The following is a 12,965-nucleotide window of genomic DNA, read 5'->3' on the forward strand; positions in this document are numbered from 1 at the left end:
TGGTTGTCGGTTTTGACAACGGTCGTGGTTTTTTCTCCGGTTTTGGAGTTTCCACGTTATATTCTTGTGTTGTTGATTGCGCTCCTGTTTTATTTTACTTCTTCAGCTGTGTTATTTCCTAACAGTGGTATCAGAGCTTTGGTGCACGATTTACAGTTGGTCTACAGCTGCGATGATGCTGTTGTGATGGAGGAGTTGATGCAATCATGATTACACAAGGCGTTCTGGGCATGAGATTGTCCAGGTGGCACACGGACATTGGTTGATATAGATGCAAGGTGTGTGGTGATAGCGTGCGAGCATTGGTTGGCATTGATGCAAGGGATGTGGTTATGTCGATGGCTGATGAACTTCTGGAGAAAGCCAACATGGAAGTTGCACCATAAATTTTCAGCAAGGTTTCGGCATGTGGAAATTCTTGGGATGGTATAGTTCCAAGTGAAGAAAATTCTTGGGATGGTTTAGTTCCAAGTGTAGTGTACTCTTTATGGTGGAGTATGATAATTTAATTTGTCGGTATATAGACAATTATAATTGTGTTTGTCGGTGAAGACAATAATTGTCGGTGTAGACAATGAAGATTGAAGACCATTGCAATCAAGGTGGAGATTGTTGGGGTTGATTGCAATGTAAGTCCCAAATTGCTAATGAAAGAGAAAAAAAATCAAGTTATGCATATTGGAGAAGTCCCGCATCGCTTAGATTAGTGAGGGGTGAGAGGGTCCAAAACTATATATAGGGATCTCAGGCTCCTTGTTTCAACACACCAAAACACCAAAGATGTACCACCTGAAAACACTTTAAGTTTATATTTGTGTTTTCTTTTTCTCTTATGCTCTTGTTTTAGAGCACTGTGAGATGTGTTCAAATATTTACTTTTGAGAGTGTGGGTGTATTGGGGTCATGGGGTGGTTGAGAGTGAAGTCTATGTGTTGTAACAATTTTCACATAGTGTTTATTCTCTGGTTGTCGGTTTTGACAACAGCCGTGGTTTTTTCTCCGGTTTTGGAGTTTCCACGTTATATTCTTGTGTTGTTGATTGCGCTCCTCTTTTATTTTACTTCTTCAGCTGTGTTATTTCCTAACAAGATTATGATTGATTGCATTAAAAGAGATGTGATTCTGGTAGTTTAAACTCTTAACAATCACTCTAGTCTCTAATCATGCTGTATGGAACACATTTTCCATCAAAGTATCACTAATAGGATGATTTGGTTCCAACTTAACTCTCACCCCTGTAAGAATCTTCATGGTTTGACTTTCAACCAGTTTGAAAATTTGACTAAAAAAAATATAGGTTGGATCAAAATGGTTGATTTTACTGGGAAATCACTCAGCAAAGACCCCTGCTATTTCACATTTGAATTGGTTCAAACTTGCACTTTACCTTTCTCCATTCAAGTCTTAGTTTCACCATTAGTTGAAGACTGATTCGCATCCTTCTCCATTCCCTCATTATCCATGTTCCCATTTCCCCTGTCAAAGTCACAACTCCAACCAACTAGCATGCTACACAACCATATTAAAATTAATTACACCTATCACCTTAATAATCATAATCAATTAACAAAGAAATTGTAAACATCAATCAAAATATAAATTAAAGAAATAGGGAAAAGATCCAAAGGAACAACAAACAACACCCTTCCAGCAAGGAACTTTTTTCCTCCATAAATTGATTGATAAACCCGAAGTCAGAACAGAAACAACAAGAATAAGAACAACAAGGACCTTTCTCTAGTTTTGCACCACACCACCATGGACAGGTTGGTGAAACCAGAAGCACATGAAGTGGAACTCATGTTCCAGAAGGGCCAAAAGTGCAGCATGCACCACCTTCAAGCTCACGAATCTCATGCACCATGACCGTAGCAGTGTCCCCTAACCACCACAAACCCATCACTTTTCTCCATCAACAAATTAAACCCTTCTCTGTAACTGTAAGCCCCAACCCTCTTCAGCCTTATACATCCTCCACCACTCTCTCCACCTGGCCAACCCTCTCTCTCCAACCTTCTAACGTCAGAACCTCCATGCTCCCCACCGGCAAAGCCCCACTGCCTCTTCTGCCGACCGGCCCCCAGTACTAAAACAAGACCATTTTATTCAGGGAGCCATTAAAGAAGAAGTAAGGGGACAGGAAAATTAATACATCAAGTTAAGTTAATAGCTGATCATACAATACCAGCCAATCACTTTGGAGAGTGTTTTGAGGTAGAGAATGGTGGAGGTAGTCTCTGATGCTTCTTGGTTGCACCTTCATCGTAAGGGGTCAGTGGTACGCTAACTATGGAGGGTCATCAGATTGTCTGACACGTTGTATTCGGATTGACATCTTGTGACTATATTTTCATGTCGTTTAGCTGGTTGCCATTTAGAGCAACTTTATCCCTGGTTCTAAAAGTTAGTTCTTAGAAGTGTGCCCTTGAATCGCCAATTACTTAATGTACAACAAATAAGTGTGCCCATGAGTCATCAATTACTGCTTTTGACACTCTCACCATTCCAACTTTAATTTTCATAAGCTTAAAAGGATCCCTCAAGCCTCAACTTAAGCCTTCATCATATCCATCTTCAAAACACATATTTTCTCATTGTATTTTTTTTCACGTAATGAAAACACTCACATGCAATCAGCACATTATTAGTTTTTAACTGATTAGGAACAAAAGCACTTTGAGATTCATTAATAATATCAAGGAGGAAAAGTCTAAGCACATTAGCATTTGTCATTGTGACTAATTTGAATAAGACATTACATAAGCTAATAAGATTAAATTGGTCAGGATGCAATGGCTTTTGAATCTTTGGAATAAAGACAATAAAAGTTTGATTTATAAAGCATGGATCAATATTCTTATTCAAAATGCTCAAAATAAGGCATAAGACATCTCCCCCAACATTATACCCCTTTTTTAAATAAAAAAGAGCACACATATTATCTCTATTAGAAGCTTTCATAGGATGCATCTGACTAAGAGCACAAATTACATCTTCTCTCGAAAAATAATTTCACAAAATATTTAAATGATCGTTGATTACTCTACCATTTATGAGAGAAGTAATCTCAACGATATTTTGTGAAATAGAGGTATATAGTAAACAAATCATAGAAATATCTTATGACAACTTAATTGGCCTATATCTTCTTGGTCCTTACAAAATTCACCATCATCTCTAACCTTTTACCGACGCCCTACGTGGGGCAGTGAACCCTAATTACTAAATCTGAATCACAACTCAAACCAGAGACTTTAAGAATATAAAAGTGTGCATACTTTCTTGAATGTTTGACCCCCCCATATACACACACACCGTTGAGTTGTATGGTGTTGGTGGTGGCAGTGAGTGGTGATGATAACGACAACGTTTACATTGGTTAAATATGTTCACATAACTTATTTCTCACAATATTAACATAATATGTTGGATTAAATAATACTTCATTTTAATATATAAGATTGAATAAATGAACAAAGAGGATGTATCATGTGAGAAATGTGTTTTTATGTGAGAACATGAGAATAAATCATGATCGTTAGATCTAATCATGAACGGTCCAGATTAAAACATTAAGTCATGTGAGTTTTTAAGAAAGTCACATGACTTTTTTAAGTGATCATGTGAGCATTAAATTGTTTTAATCTGGACCGTTCATGACATGATCTAACGGTCATGATTTATTCTCATTTTCTCACATAAGAACATCTTTCTTTTGATACATCGGAAAAGTATAAGAACATCTTTCTCATATGATACATCCCCATGAAAAAATATATACAATACAATATAAACAAACTCAGAATATATTATGAAAAATTATACCATTAAATCTAATACGGCCTACCAAATTAGTCATAAGTATTTAATCAAACTATGTCAAGACCTCCCTCTAGAATATACTCCATCTAGTCAAATTGTACCAATCTAGAAAATTCTCACATAAAAGTTATTGCGTAGTCCGTTGATGCATATACTTTTATTATTCTTGGTCACAAATATATAAAGAATTGACGCATGGCTGCTGAATACGACCTCATCATTATACTAATAAAACTCTAAAACAACAGCTGCATTTTTTAATAAGCTTAGGCACTTGGTAATCCGTCAACACAAACGGCCAAAACACTACACAACAGAATATCTTTTCAGGGTTACCTGGGATTCGATGCTCCCATTTTCACTTTCTGTCCTGAGGATACAAAAATCTCAAACCCAAATATGACAATCCAACTAGCTTGGGGCTTTGTTTTTCTCTTCATCCATGTCCAACCTGTGAAAATCTCGTAGGTTTTTATGCCATGAGTCATGACAAATTTTTTGAGTGATTACATAAAATGTTACAAGAATGTGATTCTAGTAGTTTTAACTTTTTTAGTTTAACCATCACTCCTTTTTTTTGTTACAAGAGGAAGAGTAGTTGAAGTATTGAACCATCACTCTAATCATGCTGTATATAAAACATTTTCCATCCAAATATTAATAGGATGAATTGGTTCCAACTTCCAACTTAACTCTCTCCCCAGTAAGATTCTTCATGGTTTGACTTTCAACCAGTTTGAAAAATTGACTTATACAAATATATGTTGGATCAAAATGGTTGGTTTTACTGGGAAATCACTCAGCAAGACCCTTCCTTCAGAATCAGGCTATGCTATTTCACATTTGAATTGGAAATTGGTTCAAATTTGCAACTTCAAAGTCTTCACTTCACCCTTCCTTCTGCATTCCCTCATTGTCAATGTTCCCATTTTTCCTGTCAAAGTCACAACCCCAACTAACTAGCATGCTACACAACCATATTAAAATTAATCAAACCTTATCACCCTAATAATAAATTAACAAAGGAAATTGTAAACATCAATCAAAATATAAAATTTAACAAATAGGGAAATGATTCAAAGGAACAAAGAACAGCACCCTTCCAGCAACAACTATATTTCCTCCATAAATTGATTAGATAAACCCAAAGTCAGAACAGAAACAACAACAACACCAAGTAATAAGAACAAAAACCAAGAACCTTTCTCTACCTCAAACCACCATGGACAGGTTGGTGAAACCAGAAGCAAATGAAGTAGAAATCATGTTCCAGAAGAACCAAAAGTGCAGCACCACCTTCAAGCTCACAAACCTCATGCACACCATGACTGTGGCGGTTTCTCTAACCACCACAAACCCATCAATTTTCACCATCAACAAGCCGTTATCTGTAATCCCACCACTCTCTTCAGCTTCATACACCCTCCACCTCACTCCGCCGGGACAACCACCTCTCTCCGACCCACCTGACGTCATCACCGTCAGAACCTCCATGCTGCCTACCGGAAAAGCCCCCACCGACCACCTCCGCCGCCTGTTCTCCCGGCCGGGTCCTCATGTCTTTCGTGACGCCGTCATACCCATCACCCTCGTTGGCCCCCATGCCGTCGAGCTTCTCATCTCTGAACCCCTTCAAAGCCGTGACCTCTTCACCAAAGCCATATCCGCTTGCTCGAAGCCGCACCTCACGAATTTGCTGAAACTCGCCGTGGAAAGCGGGGAGGTTGACACCGTCGCCGCTCTCATCGCCGCCGGCGGAGACCCGAAAGGGCAGTCGCTGATTCCGTTGGCAATCAGAGCTGGGAAGCTTGAGTTGGTGAAGCTTCTGGTAGCTTCTGGGTGCAGAATCAACGACTCGGTGGAAGCGGGCGCGGTTTTGCTCGAAGCTGCGGCGGTGGATCGGATCGATGTGTTGGAGTTTTTGTTTGAGATTTTTGGTGAAGAATTGGATGTGAATTCGGCGAATTCGAAGGGGGTGACGCCGGTGCATGTGGCGGCGATGGAGGGTCACGTGAGGGTGATCGAGCTTCTGGTATCGAAGGGAGGGGACCCGGAAGCGGTTGACTCGGGAGGGTGGACGCCGCTGCACTTTGCGGCATGGCGGGGGCACCCTAAGGCGGTGGAGTGTTTGCTGGAACGCGCTGATACGAAGCGCGTGAGGGATAAGGAGGGGAGGACGCCGTTTTCAGTGGCGGCGGAGTGCGGGCACGCGCAGTTGCTTGGGATACTGCGGTGGAGCGACGGGCTGTACCGGGCGGCGAGGGCGGACGATGTTCATGGACTGAAGAGGTGTATAGCGGAAGGGGCTGCGGTGGGTGGGAGGGACCAGAATGGGTGGACGCCGCTGCACTGGGCCGCGTTCAAGGGCCGGATCAAGAGCGCGAAGGTGTTGCTGGAACACGGTGCGGTGGTTGATGCGGTTGATGATGCTGGCTACACTCCCCTGCATTGTGCGGCGGAGGCCGGGCACTTGCAGGTTGCTTTGTTGTTGATTGCTCATGGTGGCTCTCAGGCTAGTCTTAAGAGCTTTGAACATGTTGCTCCTCTGAACTTAAATTCTTTTCAGAAACATGTCTCTCTTGATTATCAATGTAAGAGTATAGCTTGAGAAAGAGAGATCCTGTTGGGGTTTTTCAATTTTTCCTTTTTAATGTACATTCATAGAGTTGTGAATTTTTGTATTTTACATTGTGAATGGTGGTTGATCAAATGATGAGGAGAAGAGGAAGAATGAGTAGCAGTGCTTGTGTTCTGCTCCCAATTAAGGTGTACATGGAGTTTAATAATACAGTTTCTTTTGGCTCTTGTATCTTCAGTTTCTTTTTGATGAATCCATTGTCTGCAATATATGCCACTATGTCAGGCAAAAGAGGCTTGTATTCTTTTTAGTTTCAATGAAGCAGCAAGTTGTTTTGAACTAATACATGGTGTGATTTGTGGGGACCCAATTGTATCTCTTCAATACACAATCATAAATTCTTTCTTTCAATCTTGGATGATTTTAGCAGATTTACTTGGGTGATACTGCTAAAAAGCTAGGCTGAAACACATGCTCCTTTGAAGAGCTTTATCCTATTAGTTGAGATACAACATAATGGTGGAATTAAGGCTATTAGATCAGACACTAGGACAGAGTTGAAGCGAACTGGTTTTTATGCTTCAAAGGGATCAAGACCACCAATTCCACATGGACTTTTCTTGACCTACCCACACACATGCCAGACCATGCAAGTGTATCAAACCACATACTCCACTGCAAAGACTACCACTGCTCTCCCCTACCAACCAAATCCTCCACTGCAAACGCACTATCGGCACACTTCTCTTATTAGAACCTTTCACTCTCTCACCTTTTATATTGCTTGTTCTTAACTTCAGACAGTGAACCTACTAGTTGCTCTGAGGCCAGCAACCATGAATCTGGCAGGCTGCTATATCAGAAGAAATTCGAGCCTTGAACAGTTGAACTTAATGGAAATTGGTAGATTGTTGATCTTCTTGCAGGGGTTGTTTCTTTTGGAAGCAAATTATGAACTTAAGAGGAATGCAGCATAGACTGCTGCAAGGCCCAACTTGTGACTAAGGATTGCAATTAGAGAGAAGTTTTGTACTACTTTGAAAACTTTTCGCATGTGGTTAAGTTGACCACAGTGCGGATGTTACTTGCCTTTTCTCTCATTTGGCACTTGTATCAGCTTGAGCCTTGATGTAAACAATGTTTTTCTCTAGGGGGGTCTATAAGAAAATGTGTATAATTGTATTTCTAATCCTAAGGGCCTCTCAGCTGCTGAACCTAGACCCAACAAATCTTGTAAACTTATCAAGTTTTTATATGTCTTCAAGCAAGCCAGCAATAAATTGTATGAACAGTTATCTACTTGTTTATGTGGATGGTGTCATTCTAGTCTAGTTGACAATTTCTTAGCTCAGTTTGCTTCCATCAAAAGCACCCTGCATGATTCTTTTGAAATCAAGGATCTTAAATATTTCTTTGGTCTTGAAGTTGCACTCTTTGACAAGGGCTTGTGCCAACGCATGTATTTCTTAGATCTCCTCTTAGATGCTTGTCTCACAGGTCTTGAATGAGAATCTATTGTTCATTGACTGTCACACATATCTTTCAAAGTTTCAACTCTTCCTCTTACTTTGACTATTCTTGCTTATGCATCCAACTTGGAAAATTGATTTTTGTTTCCAGAGAATTTGTGTATGTAAAATTATGGTTTCAAAAACAGTCTTTGGATAGAGAGCCATACAAGAAAAAAAGAGGAAAGGAAAAAACATACAATTAGTTATGTTATAAATAACATACAATTCAACCAAACCGGTTAACAATTAAAAACATTAGTTAACCGTTGTTAACCGGTTTGGTTGAATATTGGGACCGGCCCGAGTGGGTTCATTTCATCTGGTCAGGTTAGGGGAAATTGATTTCCACTCCCCCAATTCTCTTCTTCTCTGCATTCAAACCCAGAAAAGGGGTTTGGATTCCAAACACAGCGAAAATTTTCCAGCATTGTAGTTTCAGTTTCATCTGATTGTTCAATTTCTTGGCACACAAAAATGGAGGAAGCGAAAGCATTGCACCAGCAACATCAACATCAACAGCAGCAGCATCAGCAACACCAGCAACAACTGATGCTTCAGCAACAACAGCAGCAGCAACAGCATTTCCTGCTGTTACAGCAATTGCAGAAGCAGCAGCAACAACAGCAGCAAGCAGCCGCAATTTCTCGCTTCCCTTCCAGCATTGACGCTCACTTGCGCCCCATTAGACCCATCAATCTCCAACAAAACCCTAACCCTAACCCTAATAATCCCATTCTCAATTTGCACCAGAACCCTAATTCCAACCACCTTCAGCAGCAGCAACAGCAACAGCAACCCCAGCAACAACAGCAGCAGCAAAAGATGGTTCGACCCGGAAACCCAATGGAGCTCCAGATGGCGTACCAGGACGCTTGGCGGGTCTGCCATCCGGATTTCAAGCGACCCTTTTCTTCTCTCGAAGATGCCTGCGAGAGGTTCATTCCCTAACCCTTTATGTGTTTTCTGGTGCAGTAATGTTTCATAGAGCATTCCTATCATGTTTTATGCTTGCTTTATTATTAAATGGTATTAATTCTCATAAAAGTGGGAGAAACATTATCTTGCAAGCCACTATGTATCCGGTTTGATTTTACAGGTGGCTAGTGGTTGTTGAAGAGACTTGTTTGATCATTTAATGTCTTTTCTCGAAAATAGGAAAGATCACTTGTATGCTAATGAGTAATGACAAATAACTTAGGAGTTATCGGACATTTCATGAAACCCTTCTCCTTTTGTAGTTTATGCGAATGAGAATGTCATTGAAGGTTTAGAAGATAACTTTTCTTGTGTGCCCGTGCTGTATTTGCATGTGGATACTGGATACATGAAAATAATTTGCAAAGAGTTAAGTAGATGAGCACCCCATTTAAACAATTGGTGCAGAGCTCACTATAATGTGTATAAGAGATTGGGAAGCAGGAAAGAATAAATTTTGCTGCTTTCCACAGATATAGTGTTTATTGGGTGGTTTACTTAAGTAATTATGTTTATAGCCTGGCAGTTACTTGTTCATTGCAGCTTATTCTTTAGTTCTTTTTGAAAGTTGAAACTCATTTCATAGTTTTTGTCTCTCTCAAGTTCTTCAGGTTTTGTTATTTTGTTTGTGCTTTTACCATTAGCCAATAGTCTTTGAGCGAGAAATGCCTTTGCTTATCATACCATGTTAGGACAGTCCGCAGTTGTATTTCATTAGTGTTTGGGCTGCCTTTATCTGTTGCTGGTTGCCAGTGTCTCACACTTTTCACAGGGTAGCTATTGCTTGTTCATGATTCCCAACCATCCTTTGTGTGTTGTCAGATGTCTTTTTCTGAATAGATTTCATTGTTGCACTGCCAATAAGTAGAAAATTGATTAACAATTGTTTTTCTGTGAATTGATTTCCAATTGGTAAACTACTTCTTGGTCATGGTTAATGCTGCTGGTTTTCCTTTCTTTCATTCATTTAAGCTGATGCCACCTAAAAATCAAGTCAAGGTTTTTGTTATAGGCTTATATCCCGATAGTCCATGCATTTAATATTATCTAGCATCAGATTTCTGGGCTGATTCTATCTCTTCACTTTCAGCTTCTCTCACTATAACCTGCTCCTTATATTGGATTTGCTATGTAGCTGCAGAATACTCTCATGTTGCATTCCCCATTTTATTTGTAATTGAAGTTAAATTGCAATCTGTCCTTTTGGTGTGTTATATATTCAGTTTTCATCTTTCAACCTTTGATCTTCTGTGATGTTTGTCACAATGTTATGTTTAGCTGCTCTGCTTTTAGTATTGTTTAGCATATGCCATCTAGTATTCCGAAATTTCTCTATTTATTTATGTTTGCTACCATACCATTAAATTATTACCTATTTCCCGTGTTCTTACCTGTAATTTATTATATGCTTATATTATTTATACAGTTAATTCTTCAGAACCTATAAAAATTAGATTCTATAAAATATAATCCTTTACTTGGCCGTGTGGATAGTTAGAAAGCACAGATACAATACAATATGGATACAGAGATACAATTTTCTTAAAAAATAATAGGACACAAAACAGCTATTATACAAACATAAAATTAATATAAAAAGACAAACTTTAAATGAAAAGAGGGAATTAATATTTTAAAAGTTTGCATGAGTCATTGTAAGAACTGTAAAATAAAAGAAATATTTGAAGTGTCCAACATGATTATGCATCCAGCACAGTTATGACAGACACGGCTACTCTATTGAAGTGTTCATACTTCTTGGCAATTGATGTGCTAATTTACTTTAGTCAATGGAAATTGGGACTGACAGTTTATTTACTGTAACAGAAATCATCAATTCATTCTTGAAGGCTTGAACTCTAATAGCTTATTACTATGTTGCAAATGCGTGGTGTTTTTCCTTGTGGTAATTTTGACCACAGGATTTCAGTGGGTGCTTTGAATTGCTTGATATTTGATAATGAGGTGCATGTTGAGCTTTAGCAAGACATTGATATGATAAATTAAAACATCAATCAATGCTTTGTGTAATTTCTTATTACTTGCTATGTATGTATTTTAGCTTTAAATGCCTTTTAATCTTGATTGCATTTCGCTTTCTAATATTCTATAATCTATTACTAATCTAAGAATATCATTTTAGAACAAGTAAACATTTACTGAATTTTAAGTCTAATGCAATTGAATTTTGTTCTTACATGGATTTCTTATGTCTCAGAATTTTCCTAAATTTCCCTCCTGCAGATTATTGCCATATCATGTTGTGGCAGACTATGAAGCAGAAGAGGATGATAGGATCCTTGATTCTGACACCACTGGCCAAGTGCTTTCAAGGTCCCAGCAGTGGGATAATAATATTGCTGCTAAAATTGCTGAGTTTACAGCAACTTTTGAGAAACAAGCACTTGCCTTCAACATAATATCCCAAAAGAGAAACTTGGGTGAATTCCGGTCTGAGGAGAGATTGATGATTGAACAGGCACTTCTCCAAGAAGAAAAGCGAGCTCTGATGGCCGGTCGTGAAGCACATGAGGCTAAACTTCGGATGGCAGCAATGTATCAAGCTGAGCAGGCCCGGGCAGAATCACACTCTCATGCTGAAATGATGTCGCGAGCCCCCATAAGAGGGAGTGCACTTGGGTCCCAAGGCAGTGGTGATATGATGGGCCATGACATGGGAGAGCAGGATCAGGGAGGTCACCCAGGTGATATGATGAATGGATGGGGGAACAATGCACAGAGAGAAGAGAAGGAGCCATCTGAGGATTTCTTGAATGATGAAGCTGAGAATGGAGACACAGGCACACAGGATGGTTGGCGTGAAGTTGGTGAATTTGATTTGAATGCTAGGTGATTCTCCATAGTGACTGTATAAAACTTTTAAGGGAGAGTTTGAATTATGTTAAGAGATCAATATCCGTTTTAAAAGAATCATTGTCCTTGGTATCTTCAAGTTACCTATCTTAAGATTACTTTCTCGATCAATATCCATTCACAGGGGCGGAAGGAAAACTATTGAACCAGTCAAATGTTGAATTGGATGAATGTTCAGTTTATGCTCCTAGATTAGTGTAGTGCACATGATTGGATTATTAGCTCCAATGGAGTGTTATATAAGCATACAAATTAAGTCCAATATGTATAGGAAACTCTGGTTTCATCATTTTGTCATTTGATTTTGCAAGACGCCGTCAGATCTTCACTACCATTTTTCTCAGAAAATTGTCAAAGATATTTTAAGATAAGAATTTAATAATATGGGGATAGTTTTTTTTTTTGAACCAGAGGATAGTTAATTATATGTGGCCATGTGGGTTTTGAACTTGGCATTAATTTTATCTGACTATTTTTTTTCTCATTAAATTCGAAGAAAATGACTGATTCATGCTAGTTTATATCTTCATTTGTAGTAGCATAGAACCGATTCAACAAAGTCTTGATTCTCAGTAAGCTAAAATCAATGTTTGAAGTTATTGAATATATTGAACATATCACCTCGCACAGAGTACAATCTAGTTTTTGGTTGAATAAATTCTTTCATACTCCACGCACATAAGTGCGCGCTCAAGAGGCAAGTAGTATCTAATTTCTAGTCATTTTAAAATGAAAAATGTTGTTTTATACGACACACAAAACACACGATTTCGCGAAGAAATCTCCGGATGGGAGGAATTATTTGTCTGTCATTCTTGATGACTGCTTTCGTTTTAGCCGTTCTTTAAATTTGATTTTCAGTTGTTTTTGTTCGCCGTGATAACAATATTGTTGCATATTTTTTAGCTAAGAACGCCTCCTCTTATGCTGGGCATGTCTTGATAGAGGAGGTGCCCCTTGGACCGAACCGTTTGTAACTGCTGGTGTTTTGGCGTCTATGCCACCAGTTTAATATGGGGTTGTCTAAATGACCCATGTGAAAGTTTGTGTTAAATAATTCATCATCTAATTACATTGGAGATAAATGAGTTGGAAATAAATTAATAAATAAAATATAGAAATTTCAACCATGTATTTTCCCCTTAAACTTATACAATAGGACAACCATGCATTTTTTTTTAATATTTAGAACTGAAAATTGAATA

The 12,965-nt window shown here is 38.8% G+C and overlaps 2 protein-coding genes across 2 annotated transcripts; both read left to right on the plus strand.

The window, feature by feature from the left end:
- Positions 1-4,868: 4,868 nt before the first annotated feature.
- On the plus strand, positions 4,869-6,631 carry LOC130717197 (protein VAPYRIN-LIKE-like). The gene has a single exon (XM_057567333.1). It carries the CDS (start codon positions 5,045-5,047, stop codon positions 6,428-6,430), a length of 1,386 nt encoding a protein of 461 aa, XP_057423316.1. The 5' UTR covers positions 4,869-5,044; the 3' UTR covers positions 6,431-6,631.
- Positions 6,632-8,130: 1,499 nt separating this feature from the next.
- Positions 8,131-12,057, plus strand: LOC130717198 (uncharacterized). The gene is made up of 2 exons (XM_057567334.1): positions 8,131-8,846; positions 11,131-12,057. The coding sequence occupies exons 1-2, from the start codon at positions 8,386-8,388 to the stop codon at positions 11,738-11,740; spliced, it is 1,071 nt and encodes a 356-aa protein (XP_057423317.1). The 5' UTR covers positions 8,131-8,385; the 3' UTR covers positions 11,741-12,057.
- The last annotated feature ends 908 nt before the right edge of the window (positions 12,058-12,965 follow it).

Source organism: Lotus japonicus, chromosome 5 (assembly GCF_012489685.1).
Source record: "Lotus japonicus ecotype B-129 chromosome 5, LjGifu_v1.2".
NCBI lineage: Eukaryota > Viridiplantae > Streptophyta > Magnoliopsida > Fabales > Fabaceae > Lotus > Lotus japonicus.